The sequence below is a fragment of the Lynx rufus genome, unplaced genomic scaffold (assembly GCF_022079265.1).
Source record: "Lynx rufus isolate CCGP_SWC_20201006 ecotype Redwood Valley unplaced genomic scaffold, mLynRuf1.p SCAF_5, whole genome shotgun sequence".
In the NCBI taxonomy this organism is placed as follows: Eukaryota; Metazoa; Chordata; class Mammalia; order Carnivora; family Felidae; genus Lynx; species Lynx rufus.
The window spans coordinates 54,194,814-54,208,878 of record NW_025814867.1 but is presented as its reverse complement, the minus strand read 5'-3'; the positions used below and the strand labels follow the sequence as shown (position 1 = coordinate 54,208,878).

At 34.4% G+C, this 14,065-nt stretch overlaps 1 protein-coding gene across 1 annotated transcript in view; it reads left to right on the top strand.

Annotated features, from left to right (window-relative positions):
• Positions 1-14,065, top strand: part of IFT80 (intraflagellar transport 80) — a 117,140-nt gene continuing 103,075 nt past the window's right edge. The window contains exons 1-4 of the mRNA XM_047100413.1: positions 1-60; positions 882-1,140; positions 10,535-10,645; positions 12,133-12,201. Coding sequence (XP_046956369.1) covers positions 1-60; positions 882-1,140; positions 10,535-10,645; positions 12,133-12,201 — 499 coding nt within the window. The remainder of the gene's footprint in view (positions 61-881; positions 1,141-10,534; positions 10,646-12,132; positions 12,202-14,065) is intronic.

Genomic DNA, 14,065 nt, shown 5'->3' with positions numbered 1-14,065 from the left:
ATGGAAGTAAAAGGATTATACAATAACAAGAGAAAAAACAACCCAACTAGGAATGATCTGGTAATACAGAAACCTAGATATAAGGAAGAGAAAGGTCCCTCGTAAATGATGAGCTGAAATGCCTTCCCTAGATACACAGTTCTGCCAGGGTAAGCAGCTTGTTCTGATGGAGGAAGAGAGGGCTAAACTTGAACACCTCAATTTGTAGAAATCCTTGTGATAAATCAGAGACTGAACAAATGGGTTAAATAAGGTGGGAATTTTAGGGTTCATATCTATCTAGTGCTATGCACCATGTAGGTGCAGTAAATTATAATTGAATTGTTTCCTGAATTTAATGTAAAAAAATTTGGTAAGATTTTAGTTTTGGCAGTTAGGCTGTAGGTTTTTTCCTAGGTAAATTGTTATTATAATGTGTAAGTTAAGCAGGTATTTTACTGTTAGGTTTCAGTCTTCAACCCTTGATTTTTTAAAACTTACCAAAATAATACATGTTTATTCTAATAAATGATACAGATATATGTAAATTTAAAAATTATAGTTCCCTTTTCTTCTCACCTATCCCCCAACTGTTTAGTGTATATCCTTTCATACCTTTTGATCTGCTAGATGTCTTTGTGTATCATTTGGCTTTATTTATGGAATATTTCATACCACAATTTAAAATTTTTCATGTCACCAGATCTTTCTTTTTTTCCTCTTTTGGCATGCGGATTTCTTGCTTTCCATTCTTCTTACAACTGTTGTGGTAGATACTTATTTTCCTTTTTATGGAGAAAATATGAAAGTCATGAAATGAAAATATATATAGAACCTTGAAACATTTGACCTTATTTTTTCTTATACTCTGCATCTGTGAATTATTTTATTAAGATTTAAAGCTTTTGTGTGTTTTATGTCTCCTTAACACGTTGACACATCAAGAATTAGTCAGCTGTGTGGGCTGGACTACTGCTGAAGAACTGTATTCATGTAGTGATGACCACCAGATAGTGAAGTGGAACTTGTTAACAAGTGAAACAAGTCAGATAGTAAAGCTTCCTGATGATATTTACCCAATAGATCTTCACTGGTTTCCAAAAAGTTTAGGCATAAAGAAGCAAACTCAAGCAGAAAGCTTTGTCCTTACAAGTTCTGATGGTAAGTTTTTGATAAATGTTATATGCTCATCTTTGTATTTAAAAGACATAATATCTTAGTATGACTTATGCTTTTAGTTGTTTTACAAAGCTGATATTTGTAGATCTGCATACCTTCATTTACACATTTAATCCATATTCTGTGAAGTCATTTGGTTTGTGTATAGGCTATAAAACTATTGTCATGAAAGGAAGTGAATTAAACTGGCATATCCTGGGATTTGATCTGAGCTTTCTTTTGCCTTTACTTTTTCTGTGATCTCACAGAAAATAATTGTTAAACTATTATAAGTTTTGGTTCCTAATTTCTTCAAGTTTAACTTTATAACATAACCACACTAAAAAAACATGGGCACAATGCAACATTTAGTAAGCTATTAAATATTGTCTTTATTTTCTAGTACATGTTAATTTCTACTTAACAGAGTTGGAGATTTATTTAATTTGAGTGTAGCTTTATTACTGGTGAGTAAAAAGCATGACTTTTCTACTTTTTGAGGGAATGTTTTTATTTTCATAGAAACAACTTGAACTGTTTTTGTCTGTATTACACTTTACCTACTATGTCAATTAAAAATACATTCATCAAAAGTAATGGAAACTTATGTGGCTAACTTATGCACAGATAGAGTTTTTTGGTTCATCTAACTCCAGGGGTAGATCCTCAAGCACAGCTGCATTAGGCCCCTGTTCTTACCATCTCTTGGATGGGCTCTCCCCACAAGGTGAGCATGATGGCAGCCAGCAGCCCAAGGCTCATCCTAGAAAAGAAATGTCAGCAGAGAGGGTGCTGCTTCCTCATTATCTCTTGCAGGCAAGTGCAAACTTGGGTCATGTGCCCATGAAAGAATCACTTTAGTCAAGGGAATGGGATACTGGTTGACTGAATACAACAGGCCCCAGGCCACCATGGAAAGGGAAAGAGAAAGAGAAGAGAGCTTTTGTAACGAGGACAGGAAGGCATGTAATGACAAACGATCATATCAGATTCCACTTCTTTTACAGACACAACTTATGATAGTTTTTTTTAACCTTATTTTTTCTGAATGTTGATTAAATGAGATATTGTATGAAAGTAATTGGCACTTAGAAGATTAATTCTGAACCACAGCTAGAATTTGGCTTACCTCAGATGATAAAATGAAGGGTTGACTTTTTTAAAAAAAACTTTTAATTTTGATACAATTTCACATTTACAGAAAGGTTGTAAGAATTATACACATAACTCCTGCATATCTTTATCCAAATTCATTTATTGTTAACATTTTGTCCCATATACTTTATCATTGGCTCTCTCCCTCTCTTCTCCCCCACCCCCTATGACACTACACACAAACAAACACACACATGTCTTTTTCCTAAGTATTTAAGGTTATTTTATAGACATGCCCTTTTAACCATAAATACTTCAGTGCATTTCCCAAGAATGAGGATTTCCTGTTATATAACCACAATACAGTGATCAAAATCAGGAAATTTAACATCGATGTTAAATTGAATATATAGTTCATATTCAAATTTTAATAATTGTCCTAATAATATCTTTTATAGAAATTTGTTTTCTTTTCTGGTACAGAGTAACACATTGCTTTTGTCATATTTCTCGAACCTCCTTTAATCTAGAGCCTCCTCAGTCTTTTTTTATGATCTTGACAGTTTTGAAGAATACAGGCTTGTTATTTTTACAGAGTGTCCCTCAGTTTATGTTTGTCTGATATTTCCTCATAATTAGATTCAGTTTACATATTTTTTAGCACCAATAATTAGGGTATCAGATTGAGAGATTTGTGATGCTGGTTTGACCCAGCATTATTATTGGTGATGTTAACTTTGATTACTTTGAAAGGTTGTATTCACTAAATCAAGCCACTGTAAAGTTACCGTTTTTCTGTTTTAATAAATCACTTGCAAGAGGATACTTTCAGACTGCATAAAAGCGTTCTCTTCCTCCTTAAACTTCCTCCCACTATTTAAGCATCTATTGATGATATTTGGCTGAATCATTTATTACTAAGATGGTTGCCAAATGGTGATTCTTTTAAAACTTCATAATTCCTTCCATATTGATTAGTTGGTATTCTGTTGCGAGAAGAGCCTCCCCTCTCTCACCCGTGTTTGTTTACTTATGTCAGATTAGACTCATAATCTTATTTATTTCTTGAGTCTCCTGTTGCTATCATTTTTTAAATTTTAATGTGAAAATTGTCCCAGATTTGGCCAGTGGAGACCCATCAGGCCAGCTCCAATGAATTTTGGGGGGGGTGTGGTAATGTTTCCTCATTTTTTGAGCACTTCTTTGCTGGTACAAAATGTTTCGGGCTCATCTTGTACTTTCTCAATCCCAGTCCCCAAACTGTCCTTTTCTCCAAGGACGCCTGTTCTTTTCTTGGTGCTTATTGGTATTTAAAAACCAAGGTGAGAATGCTAGCAAATATTTCAATGGGGTGTGTTTGCTTCAAGGGCCTCTCAGAGAGCTAAGAAATAGGAATATAAATGTATATTTAAAAATGTACATATCTGGGGTGCCTGGGTGGCTCAATCAGTTGAGTGTCTGACTCTTGCTTCAGCTCAGGTTTCCTAGGGTTCCCAGCTCAGGTTTCTCAGGGTTGTGGTATTGAGCCCTGCGTAGGGTTCCACACTGAGCATGGAGCCTACTTAACATTCTCTCTCTCTCTCTCTCTCTCTCTCTCTCTCTCTCTTCCTCCCTCCTTCCCTCTGCTCCTTTCCCCTCACTGACATGTGCACTCTTTCACTCTAAAACAAGACAAAATAAAACAAAAATCCATACGTATCTATAGCTATTGAATCTATAGCTATTGATTTCTTTCTCCTGCGCTTCTTCCCTTCTTTTTCCTCTTTCCTCTCTTTGTTTTCTTTCCTTCCCTTTCCTCTGTTCCTTCTTTCCTTCCTTCCTTTCTATACTAAAAATCATAAGTTCATTCTGATGCCACCAATTCAACACCACAGGGTTAATTCTAGTCTTTCTTTTTTCTATACTTGGAAACAGTGAGGGAGGCTGGCTCCTGTTATTCTCAATATATTTACTCACTTGCTCAATTCTACAATACACAGTAGATTGTTTCAGAATGGCTAATCTATGCTACTGCAGAAAACTAGAGTTTAATATTTGTTTACTTTCATTTTTATCTTTATACTGAGTATATAGAGTTAAAGTCCTGTGTTCAAAAGTTACTTGCATTTTCCCTTTGTTTAACTGCTGGTATGTTACTCATTTAGAATATAGTTAAATGTATTATTTGTGTCTGTTTTCCATTTAAAGTTTCCTTTCTCCCCCATCTTTGTTGACTTGATTATTTTTTGGATATGTAAAACATTAATATGCATCATTCCACAAAGACAAAACTATATTTAAGAAATATACTCAACAATAAATTACCTAAAAAAAAAAAAAGAAATATACTCAGAGCAATGTCACTACTCCTCCTCACCCTATCCTATACATCCTGTTTCTGTTTACTCCTTGTAGGTAAACAATTTCTTTAGTTCTGGTTTATCCTTCATCCTTCCTGTTTGTCTTCTGGCAAAAGTAAACAGATAGTTCATATTTTCTCCTTTCACCTTTTGTATTACACAGAAGGTAGCATACCATATATTTTCTTTGCATTTTCCCTTTTTTTTTTTAACTCAATAGTATATTAGGATTGACTTTTATCTGGTGAATATGGATAGTAAGTATACTTAGTCTTGATAATTTCTGTTGTCTGAGTGTTTCTCTGAATTTAGATTACTTAATTACACTCAAAGAATAGTTGCTTGGATCTCTATTTCAAATTGGCTTTAATGCTCAACGTCGCTCCTCATCAGGGAAATACAAATCAAAACCACACTCAGATATCACCTCACGCCGGTCAGAGTGGCCAAAATGAACAAATCAGGAGACTATAGATGCTGGCAAGGATGTGGAGTAATGGGAACCCTCTTGCACTGTTGGTGGGAATGCAAATTGGTGCAGCCACTCTGGAAAACAGTGTGGAGGTTCCTCAAAAAATTAAAAATAGACCTACCCTATGACCCAGCAATAGCACTGCTAGGAATTTACCCAAGGGATACAGGAGTACTGATGCATAGGGGCACTTGTACCCCAATGTTTATAGCAGCACTCTCAACAATAGTCAAATTGTGGAAAGAGCCTAAATGTCCATCAACTGATGAATGGATAAAGAAATTGTGGTTTATATACACAATGGAGTACTATGTGGCAATGAGAAAGAATGAAATACGGCCCTTTGTAGCAACGTGGATGGAACTGGAGAGTGTGATGCTAAGTGAAATAAGCCATACAGAGAAAGACAGATACCATATGTTTTCACTCTTATGTGGATCCTGAGGAACTTAACAGAAACCCATGGGAGAGGGGAAGGAAAAAAAAAAAAGAGGTTAGAGTGGGAGAGAGCCAAAGCATAAGAGACTGTTAAAAACTGAGAACAAACTGAGGGTTGATGGGGGGTGGGAGGGAGGGGTGGGTGGGTGATGGGTATTGAGGAGGGCACATTTTGGGATAAGCACTGGGTGTTGTATGGAAACCAATTTGACAATAAATTTCATATATTGAAAAAAAAATTTTTTAATAAAAAAATCAAATTGGCTTTAGATAGAACACTAAAGGGAAAAAATTAAAAATGTAATTTAAAAGATACATTTGCAAAATTTAAATATATAAATATAAGTATATTATGACTTATGAGAAACTAACATTTCATTTTTTTAAGGTTTACTGTATAAAAAAAAAACAAGTAACATAACATGCCACAACTAGATGTGGGAAGAAAAGAGAACCAAAGCAGAGTAGTTGAGTATTTTCTTCTAAGCCAGGATGAGGAATATTTGGGATCTTATGAAAGAGAGGGAAAAGTATGGTAGATCAAAGAAAAGAAATAGAAGGATAAGATAGAAAGGATCATCCATAAATGAAAAAGAAATGTTCAAAAAAGAATAAAGTAGATGCCAATGGGAGGTGGTCAAGGGGTTTTCTGCCAGATAAACACTTGAGGTCATTTTATATATCAGTGCTATATTCTTTGTTGTATGATACTTAAAAAAAATGTTATTCTGGTTAAAAAACCATATAACGTGAGATGTACCCTGTTAACAAATTTTTAAATATGCAGTGTGGTATTGTTAACTATAAGCACAATACTGTACAGCAGATCTCTAGGACTTTTTCATTTTGTATGATGTTAACCCAGTTCTTAAAAAAATTCTTTTTTTCAAAATTTAATTTATTGCTCAGGAGATTCTCTTTTCTGGTTGCCACCAACTTTCTCCCCCAATGTTGGCAGAGAAGGTAGTGTTTTTGAATTTTCTCTTCACTCTTTCAGTGTTCCCTCCCCCTCAGCCCCTCTCTCTTCTTTGTAGTGGTAACATTCCAAAAGAGTTCCCTGAAATTCGCCAGCAGGTCCTGAAATACAGAAGGCGGACTTTTGCCAAGCATTTTATCTTACCAGTAATTCTCTCCCAACATTACTACTTCTTTTTGAATATTTCATGCAGCTGTATACTACTTTTTAGAAGATCTATTTCTATAACAATGTGTTAAAAGATTTACATTTAAAAATAATTGAATTATGTAAAATAGATTTGGGGAGCTGCCATGTAAAGGAATTCTGGTATAAAATCTTTTGTAAAGCTGTTAAACACTTCTTAAATTATATTTACAGAAAGATAATTTTTTTCTTATTTTTAAAATATTTTAAAAGTTTTTAATTAATTTATTTTGAGAGGGAGGGAGAGAGAGAGAGCGAGCGAATGAGAGCGAGCATGAGCGGGGGAGGGGCAGAGAGAGGGAGGGAGAGAACACCAAGCAGGTTCTGCACTGTGAGTGCAGAGCCTGATGTGGGACTTGAACTCACGAACTGTGAGATCGTGACCTGAGCGGAAATAGAGAAGTCAGATGTTTAACCAACTGAGCCACTCAGACCCCCCAACAAAAGATGATTTTTTAATACATTGTATTAGGTATCTTGAAGTAATTCCCATATTTTTTTACTAGTTAATTTGTCCATTTAAAAATCTCACTTGAAAAAGGATTTGTGTGTTCATTTCTTTTTATCATAAGTTGGTGGTTGGTTACAGATCTCTGTGGCTTTTTGCAACCGTCTGCCAAATCATTTCTTCTATTAAGCAATCTGCAAAAGTGCTCATGTGTCCTTTTTCCTAACACCCTATTCCAAGCTCTCTCATGTTTCCATGGACATTTCCTAAGGCATTTCTAACTTTAAGAAATGTGTTTTATATAATTTTAATGTTTCCTCTGTTCTTTTTCTCTTTTATAACATTTCCTTCTTTTTAAAAAGTTTATTTTTTATTTAATGAACAAAAGGTTAATTTTATACCTCAGGATATAAATATCCAAGTTTGTTATCCAAATCCATTTTTTGTTCAATAAATCAGTAAATGAATCATATTGATTATACTCTCTTCTCAACCCTACCCCTAGCAAATAATTGGGAATAAACTGATCTCTAGTTTGGTCTTGCATTTTAAAAAGATTATAGAAAAGTTAGAGAGCAGAACCAAAATAGTTAAATGGATAATCAGGAGTTTAAAAATACAGTATTTAATATGTGGGTGCATCTGGCTGGCCCAATGAGTAGAGCTTGTCACTCTTGATCTCAGGGTCCTGGGTTCAAGCCCCATGTTGGGCATGGAGCCTACTTAAACATTTTTTTTAAATTAAAAAAAATAAAAATATTTTATATATGTAATTTTATATTTATGCTTTATTCTGGGTATGCTATTCAAGCAATTTGTAACCAAACAAAATATTAAGGCCAAAGGTTTATTGAGCGCCAAATCTATGCAAAGAGCTGACCCTAGTTGTCCCAGTGTATGTCTTCTGTAAGGTCATAGGAAGCAAGAATAATTTTTAGCACTTGTCAGAAAGTCCGTATTAGGTATTTTAGGATAAGAAATATCAACGAGCGTACCTGGATGGTTCAGTTGGTTAAGCATCTGACTCTTGATATTGGTTCAGGTCTGCTTGGGATTCTCTCTCTCCCTCTCTCTCTCTCTCTCTCTCTCTCTCTGCCCCTCCTTTCCCCTCTCTCAAAATAAATAAATAAATAAATAAATAAATAAACAAACAAACTTTAAAAAATATCAACGATCTAAATACATAAAATTTTTCAAATATGGAATGGATTGAAAGGAAATTTCTGGATCCTTCATTTCTGGTTTAAGAGTTATTTGGTTAATCTCTTTGGTGATGGATTCATTCATTATATGCAACAGTTGTTTAGTATGTGGATATTCTGTGCTAGGCAGTAAGCTAACTTTTAGTGAGAACAGACCTGGGTAAAGTAAACAATGGCCACAGAAGTAGCTTTCCACTTTGTCATCTTTACAGTTTTCCTCTTTTGAGGCTTTCCCCCCTTGCATATTCTCTGTAAAGCAATGCATTAAAAAGTAAATCCCATATAATTTTGAGTTAGTTCATGAAGAGAATAATGACAGTTGAATTCAAAGTATTTTTATTACATTGAAAAATGTATAGGGAAAAGTAGATGCTGCTAGTGGGTAGTTAGATGAAGGAAAACGGTAGCTTATTGTTAAGGTCCTAGAAAATGAATGATGAGAAAAGAAAGCTATCGGATGGAATGACAAAAAAAAGATGCCAGTCTTTTTTTTTTTTAAGTTAGGAGATGGTTACTGAATTAGTTAAGCTTAACAAATGCTGATTATGTAAATGTATTATTGCAAATAAAAATATGACTAAAATATGGCCTTCTGCCCTGATATGAATCACAGCCCAATAAAAACTGCAACAGAGCTGCAAATAATGTGCACTGTGTGTAAAAAAGAGGGAATGACTTTGTTGGTAAGAATGGGTATGTGGTTAGTGAAATAACCACAGGGTGCTAGGTGTTAAATGTTTCAAAGTCATCTGTATGAGACTTTTTCCAGAGAAATGTTTTAAAGCCATCTTATGCAGCTTAGATATATTTTTAATGAATTGTTAATATTAAGCCAGATTCTTGAAAAGCCTTAAACTAAAAGTAAATTCAAACAAAATAAATTTTTGCAAGCAAAATTTGATTAGATAGCCACATTGATTCTTTGCGAAAAATATATTTTTTGATTTGGGGGAAGTTTCTAATTTCACTGTACTTAATTATATTATTATGAGCTATGTATTACTAGATTTCATGATTATTCAAAACCACACTGATCTTTTCTCAGCTTTCGGTAGTAGTTATTTGTACAGTTGATGTATCCCCTTGACATCTCTTAGATAGTTTGCTTATGTCCTTTAAAGTTGTCAGTTTTTACTTTTTGCCTGTATATGTGTGAACTTTTTGAGGACAGCAACCAAGTAGCCTGCTCCTTTTTGTCTACCTAGTGCCTGGCACAGTGTAAAATCATATAAAGCAAGTATTTTGAAATTTGGAATTATCAATTATTAAATTAGTTAACAACAAGACCATTAAACAGAGATGGCCCTAATGCCTTTGGCTGGCCTGAGCAAACCAAAATCTGTCTGTAAGCACTTTAAAGTTTTGAAATTGAAACCAAAGCACAACCAGTCATAAACAGCCAACTAGGCCTTAGGCTATAGCCAATCAATAATTTCCGTACTTTGCTTCTACCTTTTCCTTATAAAAATCTTTCCCTGAGCTCCTGTTGGTGAAATACTCTTAACCACTTTTGGTTTAAGTGCTGCCCAATTAGAATAGATTTTTGCTCAAATAAACTCTTAAAATTTTTTGTTATGCCTCAGTTTATTGTTTAACACCATTTAACTGTCCTGGCTCCTGTCCTCTACACCTTTACCAGCTTTTTGGTATCTTGCAAACAACAACAATGACAACAACAACAACAAAGACTGCAAAACCCTGCTGAATTAGAAGGCTTTCTTGACATTTCTCTTGGCCCCCTTTGGCCATATCCCAGTGAAGTTTTCTTGTCCCTCTAATCTATCATAATAGCATCATGTACATATTTCTATTACACCACTTGTTTCAAGATTTTCTAATTTTGTTTTCAGGCTTGTTTACCAATAGATTTGTTTGTTCCTTGAAAGTAGGAACAATTGGGGTGCCTGGGTGGTTCAGTCGGTTAAGAGTCGGACTCTTGATTTTGGCTTAAGGTCATGATCTTGTAATTCGTGAGTTCAAGTCTCATATAGAGCTCTGTGCTGACAGTGCGGAACCTGCTTGGGGTTCTTTGTCTCCCTCTCTCTCTGCCTCTCTCTCTCTCTCTCAAAAATAAATAAATAAACATTAAAAAAAGACAGTAGGAACAAGTATTTGAGTAGGAATATTATTTGTCTTTATGTCTCCGGTGCCTAGCACTATGCTAATCTAGCAGTAGGTACTCAACAGATATTTGCTGATTGAGAAAATCCAAATAGATTTCTCAAGTATAATTTCTTTTAGGTAAATTTCATCTGATTTCTAAGTTAGGAAGAGTGGAAAAAAGTGTAGAAGCTCACTGTGGAGCAGTTCTTGCAGGAAGATGGAATTATGAAGGAACAGCATTAGTTACAGGTAAGTTGTCTGCAAAAATGACATTTTAAACGAATTTTTTAAAGGAAAATTTTCTTTGAATCATATTTTCTTTAGTAATAGTGTCTTTCATTGTTTAAGAGCAGATAATTGGCAAAGCATTGAACTAACCTGCTAGATAATGTTATAATTCAGAATGTCATATTAATAATATATGATTTATGGAGAATATTCTGTCAAGACTTTTGAAATGGTCAGTTATGAGATAAATAAAAGTTGTAATTCTTTAAAATTTTAAAATTCAAAATATTCTTATTGAACTGACCTTTACCCCTATTCCATCTCTCTCCCATCTCCTGCTTTACTGCAAGTATTCTCATCTTTGTCTATGGTATTAGTTATCTATTGTCGCCTAACAAATTACCCCAAAAGGTAATGGCTTAAGACAGTAAACATGTAGTATCTTACAATTTCTGTGGGACAAGGAAGATTTAATTTGGTTGGGTAGTTCTGTCTCAGACTCATGTTGTTGGATAGGGCTTTAATAATGTGAAGGCTTGATTGGGGCTGCTTCCAAGATGGCTCACTCACATGCTCTTGGCAAGAGGCCTTAGTTCCTCTCTGACTGTTGGCAGCAGGCCTTACTTCCTCGCCACACGGTCTTCTCCGTAGGGCTGCTTGAGTGTTGTAACAACATGACAGCAGGCTTCATAAGTGAGTGATCCAAGAGAGAGCAAGATGGAAGACACAATATATTTTTTTGAACCACCCTTGGAAGTCATTCTCTATCATTTCTACCACATTCTATGAGAAGAAAGTCACTAAGTATAGCTCACTGTGAAGAAGAGAGAAATTAAGCTCCACCTATTAAAAGGAGGAATAACAAAGAGTTTGTGAATACATAGTAAAACCACCAACCTATTCCCTGGGCTTTCTTTTAGGACTTTTTTCAGTGAGTTGTTCCTTCTCTTGCCTATTTTTTCAACTTGTCCTTTTCCAGGGGTTTCTTTTTCAGCATATAAATGTATTCAGATATTATCCATCTTGAAAATGAGAATAATGAAATAATCCTGCCTTTAACAAATAATTCTGTCTAGATACAACTTCCTCTTTTTTCTTTTAGGCAAGCTGTTCAAAAGAGAAGGCTACTACTTCACTCCATTCTGTCCCCACTTCACTGGAATTTGCCTGCAACTCTTCTTTTGCACTGAAGGCACTTTTCTTAGAATTGTAGGGTAGAGACTTCAGTGAAAATGAAAGTATTATTTGAATAATATTTTCATAAGTCTTCTAAGATTAAAGGAAAAAAAATAAAAATTTTGGGCATGGAAGTTGGGCTTACTCTGATAAAATTGTTTCAGAGTAACTTCAATTAAATTTTATAGTTATGAAGCACTGTCATTTAATGAGTAAATTGTATCCGAATTTTAAATATGTGTTAATATGATATATTGATTTTTATATGCACATTTAATGTTTAAATTTGTTTTATATAGATGAAAATATCAATTATTCTTCTCTCTTTATAGCTGGAGAAGATGGACAAATAAAAATCTGGTCAAAGACTGGGATGCTAAGATCAACTTTAGCTCAGCAAGGTACATATAATAATCAATTAAGATGTCTTAACAGTTTCTTTTAAGAACAGACTATTATAGTTCTTAAGACAGATTTAGGTTGGGTTCAAAACCTGAAATCTCTTATTTCTGTTTACACTTTTTCCTCTTATTTTCCATGTTGCCTGATAGGCCATGATAACTGTATTATTTGAGCCAAGAAATAGAAGAAACACTCAAGGGCTTTTTCTTTTCTTTAAAAAAAATTTTTTTAATGTTTACTTATTTTTGAGAGAGGGAGAGAGAGTGAGATAAAGCACGAGTGGGGGAGGGGCAGAGAGAGAGGGAGACAAAGAATCCAGAGGCAGGCTCCAGGGCTTGAACTCATGGACCGTGAGGTCATGACCTGAGCTGAAGTCGGACGCTTAACCGACTGAGCCACCCTGGTGCCCTAGCTTTTTTAGTCAATCTATATAAATGCAGTTAAAGGCTAATGATTCTTTTAAAAATAATTCTGAGGCCTTATGAGCATATACTACCTGGAATAGGATTGGGTGTCTATTTAAGTAAATAATAGTAATAGAAAACATTGAAAGTATCTCCGTACTTAAAAAGTCCTAATAAGCTCATAATATTATCATCCTTTCTAAATTGTATTCTACATTTGGTGTCTACTCATGGAAGGGAGCAGATACCTTGAAGGTTCAAAACTTGGTAAACTACAAGTACTTAGAGCAACATCTTAGTTTTCTATGTTAATTGGAAAGAAGTGCCCATAAAATCAATCCAGTGGTCATTCCTGTTGGGATTTTGTGTGTGCGTGTGTGTGTGTGTGTGTGTGTGCGCATGTAGCAGATTTATTTTCCTAATTAGATTTTATCTAGTAATAGTAAAGCAGTTTTAATGTTGATCTGAACACATATCAGCTGATCTTTAGAGACAGGTTGTAAATAATTCTTTAGAATTATATGATAAAGTCATATTGTGAGGTATCTCCAGTTAATGACTTCCAAAAATTTCCAGATTTAATTTTTTAAGTCATGTGTACTCTTAGAATAGTGTTAAAATAGTTACATTTCCTTAGCTGCACATTAACCAAATTTTAGCAAAGGGCCACCATAAATAATAGGTAGTAGTTATTTAGGTAATCATAAATACTAGGTAATGGTTATCTCCTGAGGTTAAATATTTGCTACAGATAATCTCCAAATAGAATATTTATCCAAGAATAGAAAATTCAGAGTTCATAGAAACATATATGGGTGAATTTTAGTTAGGAAAAAATGTCAATCCATTCTTACTTTAGCAATAAAATGTACCTCTAGAAAATAAATTTTATTTAGATTTTTTAGTAAGAATGGGGATTTATTTTTGGCTTTATAATTTTTGTTAGGGCTAATTATTTGGCATTCTCACTATATGATGTCTGACTTATAAGCAACTGACAGAATTCTTCTAGAAATTATTGCCCCCTTGGAGCTGGGGCTATGGTTCTTTTCAGCTGTTGCTGCTGCTGAGACACGTCCTTTTTTCCTTTCTTTTCTCTTTTATTAAATTTGTTGTTTACAGAAGCCACAGATCTTTAGAGAAATTCCAGAAGTTTCTTTCACTACCCATTATAGCAACTGGAATTCTTGTCTAAGACCCTTCTTCACTAGTAGCCCTGTAAGGTTACTTATTTGTTTACTTAAATTCTTCCCAATCATCTCCTGCCCTTCTACTGCCCTTGCATTTACCATTTTGGACTTTCTGAAGTCTAAAGTTGAAAGTTAGGATATGTTTTTTAATATAAACAATGTTAATCATGGAGGATAGTTGACATAGTATTATTAGTTCGGTACGATGGTTTACCTGTGTAATGGGTCTGGAAACCAAATTGCCTCTTATTTTACTTTTATGGAGAAAT